Source organism: Ovis aries, chromosome 15 (assembly GCF_016772045.2).
Source record: "Ovis aries strain OAR_USU_Benz2616 breed Rambouillet chromosome 15, ARS-UI_Ramb_v3.0, whole genome shotgun sequence".
NCBI lineage: Eukaryota > Metazoa > Chordata > Mammalia > Artiodactyla > Bovidae > Ovis > Ovis aries.
In genome coordinates this window covers 78,474,518-78,497,385 of record NC_056068.1, presented here as the reverse complement: position 1 = coordinate 78,497,385, position 22,868 = coordinate 78,474,518, and the positions used below count along the sequence as shown (strand labels likewise).

The 22,868-nt window shown below is 38.1% G+C and overlaps 2 protein-coding genes across 2 annotated transcripts; both read left to right on the top strand.

Moving 5' to 3' along the window:
• The first annotated feature begins 2,264 nt into the window (after positions 1–2,264).
• LOC101102512 (olfactory receptor 8J2-like) lies at positions 2,265–3,212 on the top strand. Its single transcript, XM_004016474.3, has one exon. It carries the CDS (start codon positions 2,265–2,267, stop codon positions 3,210–3,212), a length of 948 nt encoding a protein of 315 aa, XP_004016523.1.
• Positions 3,213–16,505: 13,293 nt separating this feature from the next.
• On the top strand, positions 16,506–17,447 carry LOC114118327 (olfactory receptor 8K3-like). Its single transcript, XM_027979074.1, has one exon. The coding sequence runs from the start codon at positions 16,506–16,508 to the stop codon at positions 17,445–17,447; it is 942 nt and encodes a 313-aa protein (XP_027834875.1).
• The last annotated feature ends 5,421 nt before the right edge of the window (positions 17,448–22,868 follow it).

Here is a 22,868-nt window from a genome sequence, read left to right as displayed (position 1 = left end):
CATGGTCTCTCCATTTTAAAAGCTAACCGCACAAATTGAGACTAGACAATATTTTCTGTTATTGACACTCTTTTTATTCTTGTTAAATTAAGAATGAGTTTATTGGATATATTATATCATAGTGAAACTTGCACTGACTTGCTTTATGTATAGCAAATGAACATTTTGCTTTAAGTGCTGCCATTATGTTTGCCATCAAAAGCTTACTGATGCATTTATTTTAAACACAGTGGTAAACGGCAAGAAATAAGGCATAGATGGTGCAACAATCAGATCAACTCATTAGACACATATGTGATGTATGGAGCAGAGTATCTTTACTTAATAGAAATGAAAAAGGCATATGTAAGAGAGTCAGCTCGTATAAAAGCATATCTGGATTTGAATTACTGTAGAGATAGATACGATCTGTCCCTGTGTTTTGAAAATACAAAATTATAATTCACTTAACATTTTCATCTCAACTATAAAATTTCCAGTAAGGGAAAATGAGTTACTGGGACTGAAATGAGAAACCACATTTTAAAAAGTTATTCAACGGACTTTCCTGGTGGTTTCAGTGGTTGAAAATCTGCTTGTCAATACTGGGAACACGGGTTCAGTTCCTGGTCTGGGAAGATCCCAGATGCCGTGCTGCAACTAAGCCCGTGAACCACGACTACTCAGCCTGTGCTCTAGAGCCAGCAGGCTCCAACCACTGAGCCTCAAGCTGCAAGTGCTGAAGGCTGCGTGGCTAGTTATGTGAGGTTCATTATTTCCGCTTTGTGAGAACTGCGTTTACGTGTAAAATACCTCATTTAATTTACAAAGCACAAAGACACAATTACCTGGTAAAAATCACACAACTAATAATTGGTGGACTAACAAATAACCAAAAGACTAATAGGCCAAACAAGCAATATAAAAAAATTATAAAACCATGTTATTAACTGATATCCTATACAGACACTGAGTAACTTAATTTCACTTGGCCTAAATTGTCTCAACAGACCAAAAAAAAAAACAAAAACAAAAACAAAAAACCCCATCTTCCTGGACGCTCCTGCAAAATAATAAAATGATTATTTCAAAATGCTTCACATACCTCTGGGCACAGAGTAAAGAAAGAAAGAAAACAGAGTGAAGTCACTCAGTTATGTCCAACTCTTTGCGACCCCATGGGCTATAGTCTGCCAGGCTTCTCCATCCGTGGGATTTCCCAGGCAAGGATACTAGAGTGGATTGCCATTTTCTTCTCCAGAGGGAATTGGACCTGGGTCTCCTGCAGTGCAGGCAGTCTTTTTACCATCTGAGACACCAGGGAAGTGTATACTACATACTAAGTAATGTTAAGCTTTCTACTCATTTATCTGTATAAATAAACAAATGGATTGAATTTTCACAAAATCTAAACTGCCCACAGTATGCTTTTTAAAAATCAAAATGGACTTTAAACCATTTAAGGGAGATAGGGTATATGTTGGAAAGGAGGAAAAAAAAATGGCTGTTAAAATAAAACAATAGGGAAGAGAGAGCAATTAGAAATCAGAATGATAAGACAGGACTGTTTTTTTTTTTAATTTGGCAGAAGAAAGGAAATGAGATAAAGGAAAGAAGTTTCAGAAGAATTTCTCCCTGATGCTAAGGAACAATATTGAAATATAAGACTGCCTGTGGGCAACTGAAGCAGAAGTGGTAATGATTATTAAAGATAAAACTGCATTACTGAAAGTGTTCCCCATAGAAAAATGGAAATTCCCAGAAAGGATGGCAAAGCCTGGTCTGAGGTGATGACATGTAGGAGATAATAAAAAATAACTGGATATTTCTCTAGCTCATCAACATATTTTAGGTACCTTTTGTTAATCACTGGAAATACCTACACAGAGGCAAGTGTATGTGTATTAAATATGTATTAATTAAATATTCATTAAATATGTGTTAATATAATTAATAATATTAATATGAATACATGTAATGGCATAATACAATAATATGCATTTATTCAATATAAACCATATCCTTCAGTGAATAATACATTAATATTTTGGTCAAATAGTTATAAGATCCTGAAACGGATCTCTGTAGAGTTAGTATACCTGAATTTTGTGAAAAGATAGAGGGGAAAACAAGGAAGATCTGAGAATTTTAACTATTTTTGAACAGAAGTAAACTGACTTTAAATGAAACATTTAATAATCTGACATCTAACAGAAAAATTATGATTTTGTCCTCTGTTATTCCCTTTCTATTTTCCCCATTAAAAGAGGAAATCAGCAAAATAAATGGCTCCAGGGAATCACACTCATGTGACTGAATTCATTCTAATGGGAGTCTCAGGCCGTCCAGAACTCCAGATTCCCTTTTTTTGTGTGTTCCTGATCGTCTATGGACTGACCCTGGCAGGGAACCTGGGAATCGTCATCCTCACCAGTGTGGACTCTCAGCTTCAAACCCCCATGTACTTTTTCCTCAAGCACTTGGCTATCATAAATTTGGGCAATTCTTCTGTCATTGCCCCCAAAATGTTGGTTAACTTCTTGGTTGCAAAGAAAACCATATCTTATTACGGATGTGCAGCCCAGCTAGGTGGATTCTTAGTTTTTATCGTGGCTGAGATTTTCGTGCTGGCTGCCATGGCCTATGACCGCTATGTGGCTATTTGCAGCCCCCTGCTCTACCGGGCGGTGGTTTCTCCAGGGATCTGCCTTCTCCTGATGGCTCTTATTTACTCCTACAGTCTGACCACAGCACTGACGGTCTCCTCCTGTGTGTTTTCCGTGTCATATTGCTCGTCCAATGTGATCAACCATTTTTACTGTGATAATGTCCCTTTGTTAGCATTGTCTTGTTCTGATACTTACATTCCAGAAACAGCAGTGTTTACCTTTTCAGGGACCAATTTGTTTTTCTCTATGATTGTTGTTCTAACATCCTATTTCAACATCATCCTTGCTATTTTGAGGATACGTTCTTCAGAAGGGCGACACAAAGCCTTTTCCACCTGTGCGTCTCACATGATAGCTGTCACTGTGTTCTATGGGACACTACTCTTCATGTATTTGCAGCCAAGGACCAACCACTCATTAGATACTGATAAGATGGCCTCAGTCTTCTATACCCTGGTGATTCCAGTGCTGAACCCCCTCATTTATAGCCTGAGGAACAAGGATGTGAAAGATGCATTGAAGAGATTCTTGGATAACCCATGTCAGTTATTCCAATCAGTGTAAAGTTAAAACTGCAACTATCTCCAGTAAAAGGTTTTATTTGTTCCTGAAAATTTTGCTAAGCGATGAAGCAATAAATAAAATTTCCATTAATTTTAAGGAAAAATATTAATCCTTTTAATCTCATCTTTAAATATAATTTTCCATACAAAATGCATTAAGTGAAAAAATATACTAATATAAATAATACAAATAATTTGAAAATAAATACTTTAAAAAATAAAATATAAGTATATAAAAGGTTTTCAGAATTTCTAAATATAGAAGATAGCAATGAATGCCTGTAGGAACTGTTTTGGATATTTGCTATGAGTTAGATTATCTTCCTTGTCACAAGTATCTTTTCTTCAACTACTAAAAGTTTCATAATTTTTTGTAGTATTTACCCATCAGTTTGTCAAGCTTTTCAGCCAATTGTCATTTCGCATTTAAAATAAATCTGAAAAAATAATAAGTTTGTACAGGGAAATAAATGTTGAATATAGAATGCTTAGATATACATGAAAATAGGACATATTGCAAAACTGACTAAAAATACATATAAAACTATTCTATTTTTTCATCCTTTTTGTTTTGTACATATACATAAAGCAAAATATCAATCTTCATTCAAATATAAAATATATAATTGTTTTTCGTAACATAGACTCACATTAAAAAGTTTTTGTTATAAGATCATAACAGCAAATACTTCTTTTAGTGAGAGTCAAGTTCATGAGTTAATTTTCAACTTTACTCACAAGTAAGTAGATTATTTGAAGATGGAAAAATTGTCATATATAATGTACATTTCTGGTCTTCAAGGACAAAGCCAGTAATAACTTGGTATCATTAGCCTTTAGAATTTTATATTTTATTATTTATAATCATATAAAAGTCCATAGGGAATGTTTGTTTTCTTTTATTACAGTTTTATTTAGCTTCATCAACCTAGGTACTTGCAATCAGAAAAGTTTACTTTATAGCAGAAAACAATTCTCTTTGAGTCTGGTTAGGTCAACAGAAACAGAGCAACAGGACTAAACTCACGCTTGTATTTCTACCAATTATCTGCAATCTATTTTATTAACTTAAGTTAGGAATTTAAGTCAAGGAAATCAGTCCTGAATATTCATTGGAAGAACTGATGCTGAAACTGAAGCTCCAATACTTTGGCCACCTGATTTAGAGTTGACTCATCGGAAAGGGATGTTGGGAAAGATTGAAGGAAGGTAGAGAAGGAGATGGCAGAGGATGAGCTGGTTGGATGACATCACTGATTCAATGGACATGAGTTTGAGCAAGGTCCAGGAGGGTGACAGACAGAGAGTCCTGGCGTGCTGCAGTGCATGGGGTCACAGAGCGTTGGGCATGACTGAACAACTGAACTGAAATGAAGTTAAGAATGAACACTGTAGTGTTTCCTACTTCTTAATTTGGTTGATATATATGTATTTTCTAAAATAACTATGTTATCACTTGTATTAGCTTCCTAATGGAGCTATAACAAATCATCTCCAATTTCGCAGCTTGAGACAATGTGAACTTCTTGTCCCACAATTTTGGAGGTCAGAAGTTCACAATGAGTCATCCAGACCTAAAATCAAGGTATCAGAAGATTGTATTCCTTTCAGGACCCAAATAGGGTTCAGTCTGTCTCCTTGCCTCTCCCAGCTCCTGCAGGTTCCATATACCTTGCCCGGCGTTCGCCTTCCATCCAACAAAGCCATCATTCTAACCTCTGCTTTCACTGACACATCTCTGCTTCCAACTTTTGCATCTTTCTCTCCCTGTGACTACTTTCGACTCGCTCACTTAAGGCCCTTTACTTAACCACATTGGCAAATCTCTTTTTCGCTTTAACATTTCCATTGGAGGATAAGTGCTTTACAATGTTGTGTTGGTTCCTGCCATATGTCACATGAATCAGCCACAGGTAAGCATATGGCCCCTCACTCCTGAACCTCCCTCCCATCTCCCAAGCTTAGGAAAGACTTGGAACAGCAACCAGAAGGACCTCTCATTCTGTAGCTGCAATAGAGACAGTAAGTATAATAACTTGAGCCCAGCTCTGTAATATAAGGATGCCCTCGGCAGAAAGCACCGCAAGTGTCTTAATCTTGGAGGTGGAGGTCATAAATAAATCCTTTCAAGATCATGAAAATAAGAAAAGGCAATCAAATTTCCCAAATTCAGACTAACAAATGCCATTTTACAAATTTAAATCCAAAAACCTACTAAAAGACCCTGCCATTTTCTCAGTAATCCCTTTTGTTTTGAAGGACTGTGATCGTGTATCTCCATTATTTTATGTATGTCTCAAAACACTCAGTTTTAAAAGAAGTTTCTAGTTCAATAACCAAAAAGATAATAGAAACTGGTCCCACTTATGTTTTCTTTTTCTTTTCTTTTTCATTTAAAAGCAAACTTAAGTTTTAAGGTTTTCAGTTAAGATTTTAAGGTTAAGATTTTCAGTTAAGATTTTTTAAGGTTTTCAGCTAAGTTAAGATTGTCTCTTGGTCAGAAGAGGTTACTAATTGAAAAAAGAATATGAAATATTATGGATAAGTTTAGTTTGAGCAGCTATCACTCTCACCCTGAAAGTCCACAAGCATTGACTCCATTTGTCTACATTGCCATACCTGCATCTCTACTTTCCAAAGGGCTGTTTCCACAAGCCACTTTTATGGAAATGAAAAAGTCCATTCAAAGAAATCATTCAAAAGATAAGTAGGCTGAACTGAAAATTGGATATATAGGTAGAAGTGGTCAAAATGAAAACTAAAACGATTTGATGGCCAGTCAATCTCGGCTCAGGATGTATGTGGCGGATTTTGTGTCACTTCGATGATTATTTCTTCAGCATTTTTTAAAACTGTCAGTCTTATCACTATTATAGACATTTGGATATTAAAGCTATTTTAAAATGTGTGTTATCTGTATCAGTTGGCATGGATAGTGCTTAGTATATCATTCTATTCCAAATCATTTGGATGATTACTAAAAAAATAATGTATTAAGATAAGAAAGCAATTTTGGCTCTAAAAATTTGAATCTGGTTTAATAATTATTTTTTACAGTCCCTTATCATGTGAACAAATTGTACATATTCATAAGTTGGATGTCCAAAGTATAAAGTTTTGTGTAGTGATGATGTAATGTATACTGATAAATCTTGGCATAGATTCATATTAATTTAAATATATTTTGCTTGTATTTCTCTTATCAGGGACTCACTCTAGGAGATACTGAGTTGGTCAAAAAGTTTCCTCAGTTTTTAAGTGCAAATACAAGAAATATTTTTAATTTTGTCCAAGAACATTATTGAACAATGTATCCACCATTTCATTCTACTACCTTCTGCCACCTTTTAAGTAGCTTCATATTTCCATCTTCTCAACAACTTTTGTATTTTTTTTGAGCAAAAACCTGTCTCAGGTGCCTTTTATAGTCTTCCAGGGAATTGAAAATATTTTCCATTATGAGAATTTTATAAACAGCAGAATAAATGGAAATCTGAAGGTGCAATATCTGCTGAATACAGTGGTTGAATCAGAATTTCCCAGCCAAGCTGTAACAGTTTTTGCCTGGTCATCAAAGAAATATGTGGCTTTACGTTATCCTGATGGAAGATTAAATGTTTTCTGTTAACTAATTCTGGATGGTTCTCATCGAGTGTTGCTTTCACTTGATCTAATTGAGAGCAGTACTTGTTGAAATTAAGCATCTGGTTTTCCAGAAAGAACTCATAATAGAGGACTCCCTTCTACTCCCACCATATACACAACATCATCTTCGAATGAAGAACAGCCTTTGGTGTGGTTGATGGTGGTTAATTTCACTTGCACTGTGATTTCCTGTGTTCCTCAATAGTGTACAGTATCCATTTTTCATCACTCACCACAATTTTTTTTAAAAAACAAAATGTTTTTATTATGTTTAAGTAGAGAGTAGCTTGCGGAAATATGATCATGAAGGTTTTTTTCACTTAACTTACGTGGAACCCAAACATCAAAGTGATTAATATAACCAGGCTTGTGCAAAAGATGTTCAGTGCTTGATTTGGATATTTTGAGTATGTCTGCTGTCCCCCATGTGGTATAATGTTGATTGTCCTCAATGTCTCTAGTTGATCGCTATTGACTTCAACTGGTCCACCCAACAGTAGAGCATCGTCCAGCAAGAAATCTCTAGCACAAAACTTGGCAAATCATTTTTGACACATTTGATCAGTCACAGCACCTTCTCCATACACTGCACAAATCTTTTAGGGGGGTGGTTTCAGTTGCACTTTTATCTTTCTTGAAATAATAAAGCATAATATGCCAAAATGTTGCTTTTTGCTTCCATCTTCAATATTAAAATGGCTATACAAACATTCACCAGTTTTTTTTTTTTTTAGTTTTTTATTTTTTTAATTTTAAAATCTTTCATTCTTACATGCGTTCCCAAACATGAACCCCCCCTCCCACTTCCCTCCCCATAACATCTCTGTGGGTCATCCCCATGCACCAGCCCCAAGCATGCTGTATCCTGCGTCAGACATAGACTGGCGATTCAATGACAGCTGTTTTGATACAATCTAAGTAAATTGTTTCAAATGAAATTAAAGATAAATAAATGCTATTAGAGTTATTTTATGGGAAAAAAGCAAACAAACTTTTGGACTAACCCAATATATCACAGAAAAGTTCATTCATGGATGTGTGGGGACCACACACATAAACTCATTAACTGTGGTGGCACAGATAAAATTCCAGAGTTGGTAACTAGCTGAATCCCAGTACTATGGAAGCAAAGATTTCAAATTAAAGGAGGCCCAGATTATAGTAATTTTACAAAACAAAAAGGAGAGACATAGTGTTGGGTTTGTACTAAGACGGTCTCTGGAGAAGGAAATGGCAACCCACTCCAGTACTATTGCCTGGAAAATCCCATGGATGGAGGAGCCTGATAGACTACAGTCCATGCAGTCGCGAAGAGTTGGGCATGACTGAGTGACTTCACTAGCTCACTAAAATGGGGCTTCTCTGGGGGCTCAGATGATAAAGAATCTGCCTGCAATACAGAAGACCTGGGTTCAGTCCCTAGGTTACAAAAATCCCCTGGAGAAGGGAATACATGCCCACTTTAGTAATCTTGCCAGAAAATTCCACAGACAGAGGAGCCTGGTGGGCTTCAGTCTATGGAGTTGCAAAGAATTGGGCATGACTGAGCAACTAACACACACCCACAATCCCCCTCCACACGCAGTAAAATGAATGTGCTTCAATAATATAGAGTTGAATGGGACTCTTTAAGCATCAAAGCAAGTTAAATGACAACATGCTCCTGCTGCTGCTAAGTCCTTCAGTTGTGTCCAACTCTGTGCAACCCCATAGATGGCAGCCCACCAGGCTCCCCCATCCCTGGGACTCTCCAGGCAAGAGCACTGGAGTGGGGTGCCATTTCCTTCTCCAATGCATGAAAATGAAAAGTGAAAGTGAAGTCACTCAGTCGTGTCCGACTCTTCATGACCCATGGACTGCAGCCTACCAGGCTCCTCTGTCAGATTTTCCATTCAAGAGTACTGGAGTGGGGTGCCATCACCTTCTCTGAATGATAGCATGAGTGCACATTAAAAGGTATACCATATTTACATTATATGGCTGTATTTCTTTTTAAGAGCATATAGCAGCTCTCATAGAGAAGGTGCCTGTATGAGGAAGGAGAACTGGAGTGAGGATGGGAAATGAGGATTGAAGAGGATTATAGGATACAGAATTAGTGTGTGATTAACTCAATGTAGTCCCTTAAAAAATTAGTTACACACATATTCATAATTTGTATTCCTTCTGAGTCTTTAGAACCACTCTAGGACATGTTTAAAGAATTTTGTCTTTATCCTCAGACATAAAATTTGGGCAGAAGCCATGGTGGAAAATACTGAATATTGAAGTAATTTATGGGTGATTGTCTGGCTAATCAAGGCTATGGTTTTTCCTGTGGTCATGTATGGATGTGAGAGTTGGACTGTGAAGAAGGCTGAGCACCGAAGAATTGATGCTTTTGAACAGTGGTGTTGAAGAAGCCTCTTGAGAGTCCCTTGGACTGCGAGGAGATCCAACCAGTCCATTCTGAAGGAGATCAGCCCTGGGATTTCTTTGGAAGGAATGATGCTAAAGTTGAAACTCTAGTACTTTGGCCACCTCCTGAGAAGAGTTGACTCATTGGAAAAGACTTTGATGCTGGGAGGGACTAGGGGCAGGAGGAGAAGGGGACGACAGAGGATGAGATGGCTGGATGGCATCACAGACTCAATGGACGTGAGTCTGAGTGAACTCTGGGAGTTGGTGATGAACAGGGAGGCCTGGCGTGCTGTGATTCATGGGGTCGCAAAGAGTCGGACATGACTGAGCGACTGAACTGAACTGAACTGAAAGGACTTATCCAATAAATGATAAACTGAAATCCAGATATTTGAGTGAGTGCAATAAAATAAACAATAAAAAAGCATGTGAATTGCATCTAAAAGAGTGTTTCCTCAATAGGGAAATCAAAAATAATTAACCAAGACTATAGAGGCTTCATTTCGTGTTCTTAGATGCTTTGGGAATAATCAAGAAATTGCATTCAGATTTCTAGGGGACTGTCTCAAAGGGGAAGGACATTCATAAATTCTTCTGACTTCAATCAGACTACTAACCACATGGCCGAACAAGAAGGCATTCCTTGTTTTTGGTGAGTGGATGGCTGATTACTAGATTAGCTCCAGTGACAACTGTTGATTTATATCTTCAGTTTAAAATTATAGATGAATTTAGTCACTGATGCCAGACCCAATACATTAGTCCATGAATATTAATACTCTCTTGTCATAACTGATTTATGGAGAAATTTACAGAGTAAACTCAGTTATTGTATTATTTGCAAATAGTAAATAATCTTTTTTTCTATTTGTTATTAACTCTATACTGGGATTCTAAAACCATAAACATTCTGAAGGGAGTGTAGGTATTTCTTGAAACCTCCACGTAAAATGCTGTTAATGCAAAGATGCTGATTGCAGACTGGAGTTTCTGATACTAAAGAACCGTTTATGCCTCAGATGGTAAGTTTCTGCCAGAACTTTCAGTTATACAGCAACACGATATTATTATCATTATCATGGCTCCATGGAGTTTTATTTGTGCTATATATATATATATATATATATATATATATATGGTGCCTCTTTATGTTAATATATAAGAGACAGTGTTGGTCAGAGTGTAAATTTCAAAGGAAGACTCTGAGTCAAGGAGCTGAACTTTTTAATGTTTATTCATAGAGGATTTTAGGAAGCAAAAATGAGGGATAAGTGTTATGGTCGTCTTGACAGACCAGAACCTGGGGACAGGAGTTGATGAAAAGAAGGTGATGAAAAGAAGGCCATGGGAGACCCAAGTGTTTGGTGGAACAAGGGTGCTTTAATCATGGCGGCATGTGCTTATATATTGTTATACAAGGAAGCTTTAGGCAGAAAAATAAAGTTGAGCAAGAACATTGAAACCAAGTGCATAACCACAGTAACTAGGGGAATAACAATCATCACAGGGCCATGAGACAACCCATGTATCGGAAATAGGAACATGACTAAGTAGTTCTACCGAAAAGTAAAAGTTTACTGAAAGGAACCCACGTATGTGTTCCATCTCACGACCTCAGCCCTGAGAGATGCGAGCAGCTCTGCTCATTCCTGTTTTCCAGGAACTGACAAGAAACAGAAGGCCCTTGAGAAACAGAAAACAACATACAGGTTTCCTTAAAATTAAACATTCCCTGGTAGGTAAGGAACGTGAGACTCCCCTGATTAGGGAGAAAGCTAACAAAGTACGGAATAAAGAAAAACTACTGCTGCATGCACCTGAATCTCAATTACTTAAGATAGTTTCAGTTCAGTTCAGTCCAGTCGCTCAGTCATGTCCGACTCTTTGCGACCCCATGAGTCACAGCACACCAGGCCTCCCTGTCCATCACCAACTCCCGGAGTTCACTCAGACTCACACCCATCAAGTCGGTGATGCCATCCAACCATCTCATCCTCTGTTGTCCCCTTCTCCTCCTGCCCCCAATCCCTCCCAGCATCAGAGTCTTTTCCAATGAGTCAACTCTTTGCATGAGGTGGCCGAAGTATGCGAGTTTCAGCTTTAGCATCATTCCTTCCAAAGAATGCCCGGGGCTGATCTCCTTTAGAATGAACTGGTTGGATCTCCTTGCAGTCCAAGGGACTCTCAAGAGTCTTCTCCAACACCACAGTTCAAAAGTATCAATTCTTCGGTGCTCAGCTTTCTTCACAGTCCAACTCTCACATCCATACATGCACTGGAAAAACCATAGCCTTGTCTAGGTGAACCTTTGTTGGCAAAGTAATGTCTCTGCTTTTCAATATACTATCTAGGTTGGTCATACCTTTAGCTTCCTGCATAAAAGAGGGCTAGAAAAGCTTGTGTTTTTTATCCATTGAGTCCTGTCACTTATTAGTTAATATTTCTCTTAATACATTAGATCTCAGGCCCTTACAAACTGCTGTAGGTGGTGTCCAAACAAGATCCCTTGCCCTCAGGAAATGAAGTCAAATACTAGAGATGGAAAGCAACCAGCATGTCAGAAAACAATCATCTTGGCTTGTAGGTCAAATCAGAAAGAAAAAGAGAGTGTCAGTCAAGCAATCATGTTTGACTCTTTGCGACCCCATGGATTATAACTCCCCAGGCTCCTCTCTCCACAGAATTCTCCAGGTATGAATCCTGGAGTGCCCTGCCATTCCCTTCTCCAGGGCATCTCTCCATACAGGGATCGACCCGGGGTCTCCCACATTGCAGGCAGATTCTTTATGGTCTGAGCCAGCAGAGAAGCCCAGGTCAATTCAGAGGTGACCTCAAACACAGAGCGTGGGAGACAGCCGTGCCTGCTCAGTGATATTTGCAGGAGTAAGTTGATGGAAAAGGCAAAATAACACAGAATAAACTTTTAAAAACATTTTCTGAGAAGCTGCCATTGGTTCCTCTTTCACTCCTTCTCCGGGTCATTCTTCATCAATATTATGTTGAGTAATCACATTGACATCTCTATAATTTGCCTTCAGAGTCACAGTTCCTTCACCAGCCCCCACCGTACCCACAGGCAGAAGGACCTTGAGATCCCAAAAAGGCCAACCTCCTCTGCTCTTTGTCTTTAGAGGCATTCAGGAAAAACCAGCTTCTATACAGAGATGAAGCTGTTAATTTATTCTTTCCTGTTTGCAGGTATTCTCTCCTCACACAGATGTCAGTAAATTCTGCTAACACGAGTGTGTGGGCTACATTGACCTGGCCATTTCAAACTCATGTAACAGGAAGGAGACTTTTGCTCTTCCCTGGTTTCCAAAATAGACTTTTGGACTCTGGGTACTACGTCCTCCACACCACCATAATAGGATGACTTTGACCCTATCACCTTTGTATCAAGTTTAATTTTATACAGATAATGAGGCTGAAGGCTTGGAAGCATTATATATATATAGTGGAGCAAAACTGAGTCTAAAATCAATACCAATAAGAGTCAAGAAACATCACTCCTTGGAAGATTTATTAATCTAGTGCATGCTTTATAGTTTCAGTATTTGTGAATTTGCCACACCTTAAACACTTCATAATCTAGCCTAGGGTATTGCCTTTTCACTCTCATTAATCTAAATGCCTTAAGAGAAGCTTTCTTCTTGATCTCTTGTGTTTTGTGTTACAAACTGCACACATCGAAATTGAATAGGAAGAATTGTTTTTTGAAGGATGAGAAGAAGAGGGCAGAAGATCTCCCTACACCTCTTCACAGCTCCCAGGTATATAGCACAAGTAAAAAAAACTGTTACCCAGTTCATCGAATTTCTGCACGTTTGAGAATCTAACATCATGGGATATCATTATAATGAAGTGGTACAGTTTTAAATAATCTTCATGAATTATAAAAAGCCATATAATAGTGGTCTAGCGATCAACACTGAATCCCACATTTGGTGAGTATAATACTGGATATCTTAAGTTAGAAAATTTTGGTGTTTCTTAAGGAGGATTTGCCAAATTCCAAAGATGTAATTGGAAAAGATTTAGACTGATTTTATGCCCTTAACTAATGCTACATAATTGCAGAGTTAGTGCTCCCTGATTGAGAAAATATGGTGTATTTTACAAAATAAGGAAAGGGAAGATAAGGACTTTGGGCCTTATTAGCTGTATTGAATGAGAAAGTATTGTTGTCCTTTTATACTTTTAAATTAATGTGTGTAAATATTTCTGCCGATGTTAACTCACCTAAAGACTTCTGACCCTGACCTACTTTAAGACCCATTCAAGATTCTTCTTCTTTTTTATCCTCCTTAGTTTTTTGTCTGCTCTTTGAAAGATAATATTCTCAATCTGACCAATCCATGTTTCTCAGTTGAGACTATTTGCGAAGTTTCAGAATACATAGCTAAGACTGGGTGTTTGAGTTTGCATAAGATAATCATTAATAGGTTTCATTAATAGGTTTCATTCTCCAAGTCCTGGTGAAACTCTGAAGTTTGCGCTTCTATCAGAGAAGAGTCAATCTTATTGCTCAACTTTCCTGTTTCTTTTTCCAGTTGTTGCTTTGATGCTTGGGTAGGGGTGATGTGGGGAGAATCAGATGACAGTATGTCATAATAAGAAGAAGATGAGAGCTTGTTGTTACGTAGAGAAGTGAACATTCCTCTGATTATACTTGAGGAGCCCTCTAACCACAAATAAACCATCCTGCTCTTGAATCCATCACATGAAGACCTAGAAACATAAGGTCGGGTGTCACTTTCACAGTTAGGAAGCCAAACTCCTCCAAGTCATAAATATGCCCATAAATTGAAAGCTTGTCTTGTTTTCAATACCATAGGACTTTATCTCAAAATGCTTTAAAAAAGGTAATTTTAAAATTAAAAAAAAATAAACTCAGTTGAGTTTCAGAACTCCAAGGATTTGTAAAGTACAACATAATTTGGATGAAAAGGTTTGCCACAATACACAAGCTTCTGTGGAAAAATTCTTTTCCTTGAGTATAATTTTGTAGCTAAAAGCCCTAGATTTTTCCCTCTTTCTTGTTTGGTTGCTGCTAATGAATGTTTGTTTTTTACATTTTTTGTAAATCAATTCATGGAAAATAGATGGGGAAACTGTGGAAACAGTGTTAAACTTTATTTTGGGGGGCTCCAAAATTACTGCAGATGGTGACTGCAGCCATGAAATTAAAAGACGCTTACTCCTTGGAAGAAAAGTTATGACCAACCTAGACAGCATATTCAAAAGCAGAGACATTACTTTGCCGACTAAGGTCCATCTAGCCAAGGCTATGGTTTTTCCAGTGGTCATGTATGGATGTGAGAGTTGGACTGTGAAGAAAGCTGAGTGCTGAAGAATTGATGCTTTTGAACTGTGGTGTAGGAGAAGACTCTTGAGAGTCCTTTGGACTGCAAGGAGATCCAACCAGTCCATTCTGAAGGAGATCAGCCCTGGGATTTCTTTGGAAGAAATGATGCTAAAGCTGAAATCCAGTACTTTGGTCACCTAATGCAAAGAGTTGACTCATTGGAAAAGACTCTGATGCTGGGAGGGACTAGGGGCAGGAGGAGAAGGGGACGACTGAGGATGAGATGGCTGGATGGCATCACTGACTCGATGGATGGGAGTCTGAGTGAACTCCGGGAGTTTGTGATGGACAGGGAGGCCTGGGGTGCTGTGATTCATGGGGTCACAAAGAGTTGGACATGACTGAGCGACTGAACTGAACTAAACTGAATTGAATGAATGTTTGTTTTCACCTTTTTTTGTAAATAATTTGTTAATATTGTGAATAGATTTTTAGAAAGAATGAATTGTATGAGGCAGATTTAATCTTCCAAATTAAGCAAATTTATATTCTGATGTTCTTGAAATTTATATTTGCTTAGTGACATCCAGAAGTTCTAGCTTTTAACTTGCTGTTGCTCAGTCCCTAAGTCTTGTTCTAGTCTCTGCAACCCCAAGGATTGCAGCAAGGCTCCTCTGTCCTTCACTGTCTCCCGTGGTTTGCTCAGATTCACCTACATTGAGTAGGTGATGCCATCTACCATCTTATCTTTTGCTCCCCCTTCTCTTTTGGCCTTCAGTCCTTCGTAGCATCAGGGTTTTTCCCAATGAGTTGGCTCTTTGCATCAGGTGGCCAAAATATTGGAGCTTCAGTTTCAGCACCATGAGTTTAAAATTTTTCTTTTAATACCAAGTTCTTGACCAGCCTGTGACTGATTTTTATATGTATGAGCTAAAGATTTAATTTCACCATTTTCTATAATCAATTTAGTACAATTTTTTACAAAACGGATATTGGAATGAAAATAATGTTTGAATATGTGGCGTTACACTAAACAGAACTGAATCAAAGTCTATTAAATAAGTTAGTAATAAGTTTCTTCAGAGACTGGGGCTGAAGTTCCAAGGGAAAGAAAGAAAGTACTGTTACTTTGTATTATGATTATTTCTAAAATTTGATACTTTTTTTTTTAACAATTATATGTATTTCAACTGAAAAATATTTTTGAAAAAAAAATCAGGTTTCCCACTCTGTCCAAATGTTTGTAATGATAGTTTGTTAGCAGCCGTGAAGGAACTGTCTATATTTTGTAATGAGAATCAGTACATGACACAGAGTAAAATGACTATTATATATGTTAGGTTATGATGGTGGTGGTGGTGGTTAGTTGTGTCTGACTCTTTGCAACTACATAGACTGTAGTCTGCCAGGCTCCTCTTCCATGGGATTTCCCAGGCAAGGAGAATGGAGTGGGTTGCCATTTCCTTCTCCAGGGGATCTTCCAGGATCAAACCACCTCTCCTGCATTGCAGGCAGATTCTGTATCGCTGATCCACCAGCAAAGTCCATTTTACCTTATAATGGTTTCTAAATTTGGTTCCAGGTTCAGTGATGGAGGTGAGTCTTTTTTTTTTTTTAATTTAAATTTATTTATTTTAATTGGAGGCTAATTACCTTACAATATTGTATTGGTTTTGCCATATATCAACATGAATCTGCCACAGGTGTACACGTGTTCCCCATCCTGAACCCCATCCATCTCCCTCCCCATACCATCCTTCTGGGTCATCCCAGTGCACCAGCCCCAAGCATCCTGAGCCTTGTTTTAAATCATTCTATTGAAAATAATTAGATTCATCTTACACATAATGGCTTTGCCTACTAAACATTCATCAGATGGTATCTTCTGAATTCCAACGTCTATTCTTACGGTTCTTCCCACAGTTACTTCCCTTGGTGGGCTGGATGGATAAACAAAATCAAACCGTGCCTGGTGAATTCATCCTCACAGGAATCACAGGCTGGCCGGAGCTGCAGGCTCCCTTCTTTGTGCTCTTCTTCACCATTTATGCGGTGTCGGCGGTGGGAAACTTGGGCATGATCGTTCTCACCAAGGTGGACTCCAAGCTACAGACACCCATGTACTTCTTTCTCAGAAACCTGGCTTTCATCGACCTTGGCTATTCCACATCGGTGGGACCCAAAATGCTGGTAAATTTCGTAGCTGATCAAAACACAATCTGCTATCATTGCTGTGCTATGCAGCTGACTTTCTTCATCCTGTTCATCATCAGTGAACTTTTCATCCTGTCGGCAATGGCGTATGACCGTTACGTGGCCATCTGCGACCCTCTGCTCTACACAGTAGTTATGTCCCCGAGAGCATGCTGGGTGCTGGTTGCAGTCCCCTATGTTTACAGTGCCTCCGTTTCTCTGATAACTACCATCAAGATATTTACTTCATCCTTCTGTGGCTATAACATCATTAGTCATTTCTACTGTGACAGTCTCCCCTTGCTAACTTTGCTGTGCTCAAGCACATGGGAGATTGAGCTGTTCATATTGACCTGTTCCGTGTTTAACTTGGTTTCATCTTTTCTGATAGTCCTTGTATCTTACATACTGATCCTTAAGGCCATCCTAAAAATGAACACTGCGCAGGGCAGGCAGAAGGCTTTCTCCACGTGCGGCTCTCATCTGACAGTGGTGGCTGTACTGTATGCCACTCTAGCCTTTATGTATATGCAGCCCAAATCCAGCCACTCGTTCGATACTGACAAAATGGGCTCTGTATTTTTCACTTTGGTCATACGCATGCTGAACCCTGTGATCTACAGCTTGAGGAACAAGGAAGTAAAAGGTGCTCTGCATAGGATGTGGAAAAATCTCTGCAAAATCCCTATATAAAAGTAAGTATAGAAGGCATGCACGATAAATTAGATTATAGACAACTGTTCATTTTATGTGACAAATTACTCAAAAGCAGCAATTTGTGAAGGTCATGCACACTAGGAATGGTTTCTCTTGTGTCAACTGTAGATGTTCACGTTGTGATCATTCTTCTGGTGTCAACTTTGGTTTAACCTCAAGTTTCAGTGCAAGAGACTCAAGTCCAGATCACTGTTCTCACTTTGCCAAGTATTTATGTTTCAACTGAAGGGAAGCCTTTTTTTTTTTTTACTACATCCATCATTAAATATTTTTTAAAGACATTCTTGTGTCTTTTAATAAAATGTTTTTTTTTTGTGTGTGTGTGTGTTGTGTATTACATAACATTTAAATACTAGTGCCCATCATACTGGCTAAGTAGAAGATGGCAGTTAGTGTTCTTTTGCTGGCGAGTACAACAATGAGCAATACATCAAAAATATTTGCCTTAATGAAACGTTAGCCATATCCCCTTTATGGCTGCTGCCATCTCAAATTTCTGTCAAATTATGAAACAAACATTTTTAAGCTTGGGGAAACAAAAATAACACAGCAGTTATTCTATTTTGGATATGTTAATTAAAAATCCAAAAAAATAAATTTCAAGCTAAAATATTAGAAATAAGAAATTAATTTTACCAGGTTGATGGCTATAACGTCAGCATACAGAAATAGTAACTTTGTAGACTATTTTTGTAGAGTAGCCTGCTTCATTTTATTCTTTGAAGCCAAATTTGCTTGTTACTCCAGCTTCCTTTGACTTACTGCTTTTGCATTCCAATCTCCAATTATGAGTAGAACATATATATTTTTTTATTTCGGTGTTAGAATCAATTAAATTCTTTTAGCCAAAGATGTAGAAGCTGTTACAGTTATCAAAATCAAGACCTGGAAACAACTGTGACTCAGATCATCAGCTCTCATAGCAAAACTCAGGCTTAAACTAAAGAAAGCAGGGAAAACCACTAGGCCAGGCAATTATCAGTTCAGTTCAGTCCCTAAGTCATGTCCAACTCTTTGCAACCCCATGGATTGCACCACACCAGGGCTCCCTGTCCATCATCAATTCCTGGAGCCTGTTCAAGCTCATGTTCATCAAGTCAGTGATGCCATCCAACCATCTCATCCTCTGTCATCCCCTTCTCCTCCTGCCTTCAATCTTTTCCAGAATCAGTGTCTTCTCCACTGTCTTGACTGTCTTCTCAGTCAGTTCTTTGCATCAAGCAGCCAAAGTATTGGAGTTTCAGCTTCAGCATCAGTCCTTTCAATGAATATTCAGGACTGATTTCTTTTTTTTTTTTCCTAAGTTTTAGTTTTTTATTTTTTAAATTTTAAAATCTTTAATTCTTACATGCGTTCCCAAACATGCACCCCCCTCCCACCTCCCTCCCCATAGCATCTCTCTGGGTCATCCCCATGCACCAGCCCCAAGCATGCTGCATCCTGCGTCAGACATAGACTGGCAATTCAATTCTTACATGATAGTATACATGTTAGACTGTCATTCTCCCACATCATCCCACCTCTCCCTCTCCCTCTGAGTCCAAAAGTCAGTTATACACATCTGTGTCTCTTTCCTGTCTTGCATACAGGGTCGTCATTGCCATCTTCCTAAATTCCATATATATGTGTTAGTATACTGTATTGGTGTTTTTCTCTGGCTTACTTCACTCTGTATAATCGGCTCCAGTTTCATCCATCTCATCAGAACTGATTCAAATGAATTCTTTTAACGGCTGAGTAATACTCCATTGTGTATATGTACCACTGCTTTCTTATCCATTCATCTGCTGATGGACATCTAGGTTGTTTCCATGTCCTGGCTATTATAAACAGTGCTGCGATGAACATTGGGGTACATGTGTCTCTTTCAATTCTGGTTTCTCGGTGTATGCCCAGAAGTGGGATTGCTGGGTCATAAGGTAGTTCTATTTGCAATTTTTAAGGAATCTCACACTGTTCTCCATAGTGGCTGTACTAGTTTGCATTCCCACCAACAGTGTAGGAGGGTTCCTTTTCTCCACACCCTCTCCAGCATTTATTGCTTGCAGATTTTTGGATCGCAGCCATTCTGACTGGTGTGAAGTGGTACCTCATTGTGGTTTTGATTTGCATTTCTCTGATAATGAGTGATGTTGAGCATCTTTTCATGTGTTTGTTAGCCATCCGTATGTCTTCTTTGAAGAAATGTCTATTTAGTTCTTTGGCCCATTTTTGATTGGGTTGTTTATTTTCTGGAATTGAGCTGCAGAAGTTACTTGTATATTTTGGAGATTAGTTGTTTGTCAGTTGCTTCCTTTGCTATTATTTTCTCCCATTCAGAAGGCTGTCTTTTCACCTTGCTTATAGTTTCCTTTGTTGTGCAAAAGCTTTTAATTTTAATTAGATCCCACTTGTTTATTTTTGCTTTTATTTCCAGAATTCTGGGAGGTGGATCATAGAGGATCCTGCTGTGATTTATGTCTGAGAGTGTTTTGCCTATGTTCTCCTCTAGGAGTTTTATAGTTTCTGATCTTATATTTAGATCTTTAATCCATTTTGAGTTTATTTTTGTGTGCGGTGTTAGGAAGTGACCAAGTGGGCTTTATCCCAGGGATGCAAGGATTCTTCAATATCCGCAAATCAATCAATGTAATTCACCACATTAACAAATTGAAAATAAAAACCATATGATTATCTCAATAGATGCAGAGAAGGCCTTTGACAAAATTCAACATCCATTTATGATAAAACTCTCCAGAAAGCAGGGATAGAAGGAACATACCTCAACGTAATAAAAGCTATCTATGACAAACCCACAGCAAACATTATCCTCAATGGTGAAAAATTGAAAGCATTTCCCCTAAAGTCAGGAACAAGACAAGGGTGTCCACTTTCACCGCTACTATTCAACATAGTTCTGGAAGTTTTGGCCACAGCAATCAGAGCAGAAAAAGAAATAAAAGGAATTAAAATTGGAAAAGAAGTAAAACTCACTGTTTGCAGATGACATGATCCTCTACATGGAAAACCCTAAAGACTCCACCAGAAAATTACTAGAGCTCATCAATGAATATAGTAAAGTTGCAGGATATAAAATCAACACACAGAAATCCCTTGCATTCCTATACACGAATAATGAGAAAGTAGAAAAGAAATTAAGGAAACAATTCCATTCACCATTGCAACGAAAAGAATAAAATACTTAGGAATATATCTACCTAAAGAAACTAAAGACTTATATAGAAAACTATAAAACACTGATGAAAGAAATCAAAGAGGACACTAATAGATGGAGAAATATACCATGTTCGTGGATCGGAAGAATCAATATAGTGAAAATGAGTATACTACCCAAAGCAATTTACAAATTCAATGCAATCCCTATCAAGCTATCAGCCACATTTTTCACAGAACTAGAACAAATAATTTCAAGATTTGTATGGAAATACAAAAAAGCTCGAATAGCCAAAGCAATCTTGAGAAAGAAGAATGGAACTGGAGGAATCAACTTGCCTGACTTCAGGCTCTACTACAAAGCCACAGTCATCAAGACAGTATGGTACTGGCACAAAGACAGACATATAGATCAATGGAACAAAATAGAAAGCCCAGAGATAAATCCACACATATGGACACCTTATCTTTGACAAAGGAGGCAAGAATATACAATGGAGTAAAGACAATCTCTTTAACAAGTGGTGCTGGGAAAAACTGGTCAACCACTTGTGAAAGAATGAAACTTGTAAAAGAAGGACTGATTTCCTTTAAGATGGACTAGTTGGATCTCCTTGCAATCCAAGGGACTCTCAAGTGTTTTCTCCAACACCACAACTCAAAAGCATCAATTCTTCCATGCTCAGCTTTCTTTATAGTCCAATTCTCATATCCATACATGACCACTGGAAAAACCATAGCTTTGACTAGATGGACCTTTGTTGGAAAACTGATGTCTCTGCTTTTTAACATGCTGTCTAGGTTGGTCAGAACTTTTTTTTCCAAGGAGCAAACATCTTTTAATTTCATGGCCACAGTCACCATCTGCAGTGATTTTGGAGTCCCCCAAAATTAAGTCTCTCACTGTTTCCACTCTTTCCCCATCTATTTGCCATGAAGTGATGGGACCAGATGCCATGATCTTAGTTTTCTGAATGTTTGTTTTTAAGGTATGACTTAAATCAAATCCTCTGTGCATATGCAGTGGAGATAACTAATAGATTCAAGGCCTTAGATCTAGTAAACAATGTGCCTGAAGAACTATGGGCAGAGGTCCATAACATTGTACATGGCAAGCAGAAGGGGGAGAGGCAGATGTAGCGACAAATCTCCTCTTCTTGGGCTCTGAGATCACTGCGGATGGTGACTACAGCCATGAAATCAGAAGATGATCGCCCTTGGCAGGAAAGCTGTGAGAAAACTAGATAGTGTGTTGAAAAGCAGAGATATAACTCTGCCAACAAGGTCCATATAATCAAGGCTATGGTCTTCCCAGTGGTCATGTATGGTTGTAAGAGATGAATCGTAAAGAAGACAAAACACCAAAGAATTGATGCCTTAGAACTGTGGTGCTGGAGAAGACTCCTGAGAGTCCCTTGGACAGCAAAATCAAGCCACACAATCTTAAGGAAAATCAACTGAATACTCATTGTAAGGACTGATGCTGAAGCTGAAGCTCCAGTATTTCAGTCATCTGATGCATACAGATGACTCAATGGAAAAGTCCCTGATGCTGGAAAAGAGTGAGGGCAGAAGGAGAAGAGGGCATCAGAAGATGAGAGATGGCTGGATGGCATGACTGATGCAATGGACATGATCTTGAGTAAACTTTGGGAGATGGTGAAGGACAGGGAGGCCTGGCATGCTGCAGTCCATGGGGTTGCAAAGAGTCAGTCACAATGGGTGACTGAACAACAACATACATCTTTATTATGTTTTTTGATGAATGATACACATTTAGTTTGATGTTATAGGCTTGTACTCTTTGAATAGTGAAAAAAAATGCAACCCTTGGAAAGGGAGTTAATATTATTAAGAAACTCCACCTTTTAAGATTTTCATGATTATGCTTGGACCGTTAATGAAGATGTGAAATATGTTATTTGATATCATATGATACAAAATCATATATAAATATGATATAGATTTGATATAAATGGAATTTATTTCAAAATTTTCACACCAAATAATGACACATTCCCACAGTGTTTTCCAACTATGTCTGAATTAAAGGCATTATATCAATATATTTATAGTCCTTGTAATTTATCTGCTTCTAATATACTATGGGTTTCCCAGATTTATCCATATTATTGCAAGGATCAGTGCCATTTGAAAGTCATCATTTTTTATTTTTTGCTAGAGGTGAGATCAAAATAAAATATTAAAGTATCCATTTCACTACATTGTGACTTCATCACACCA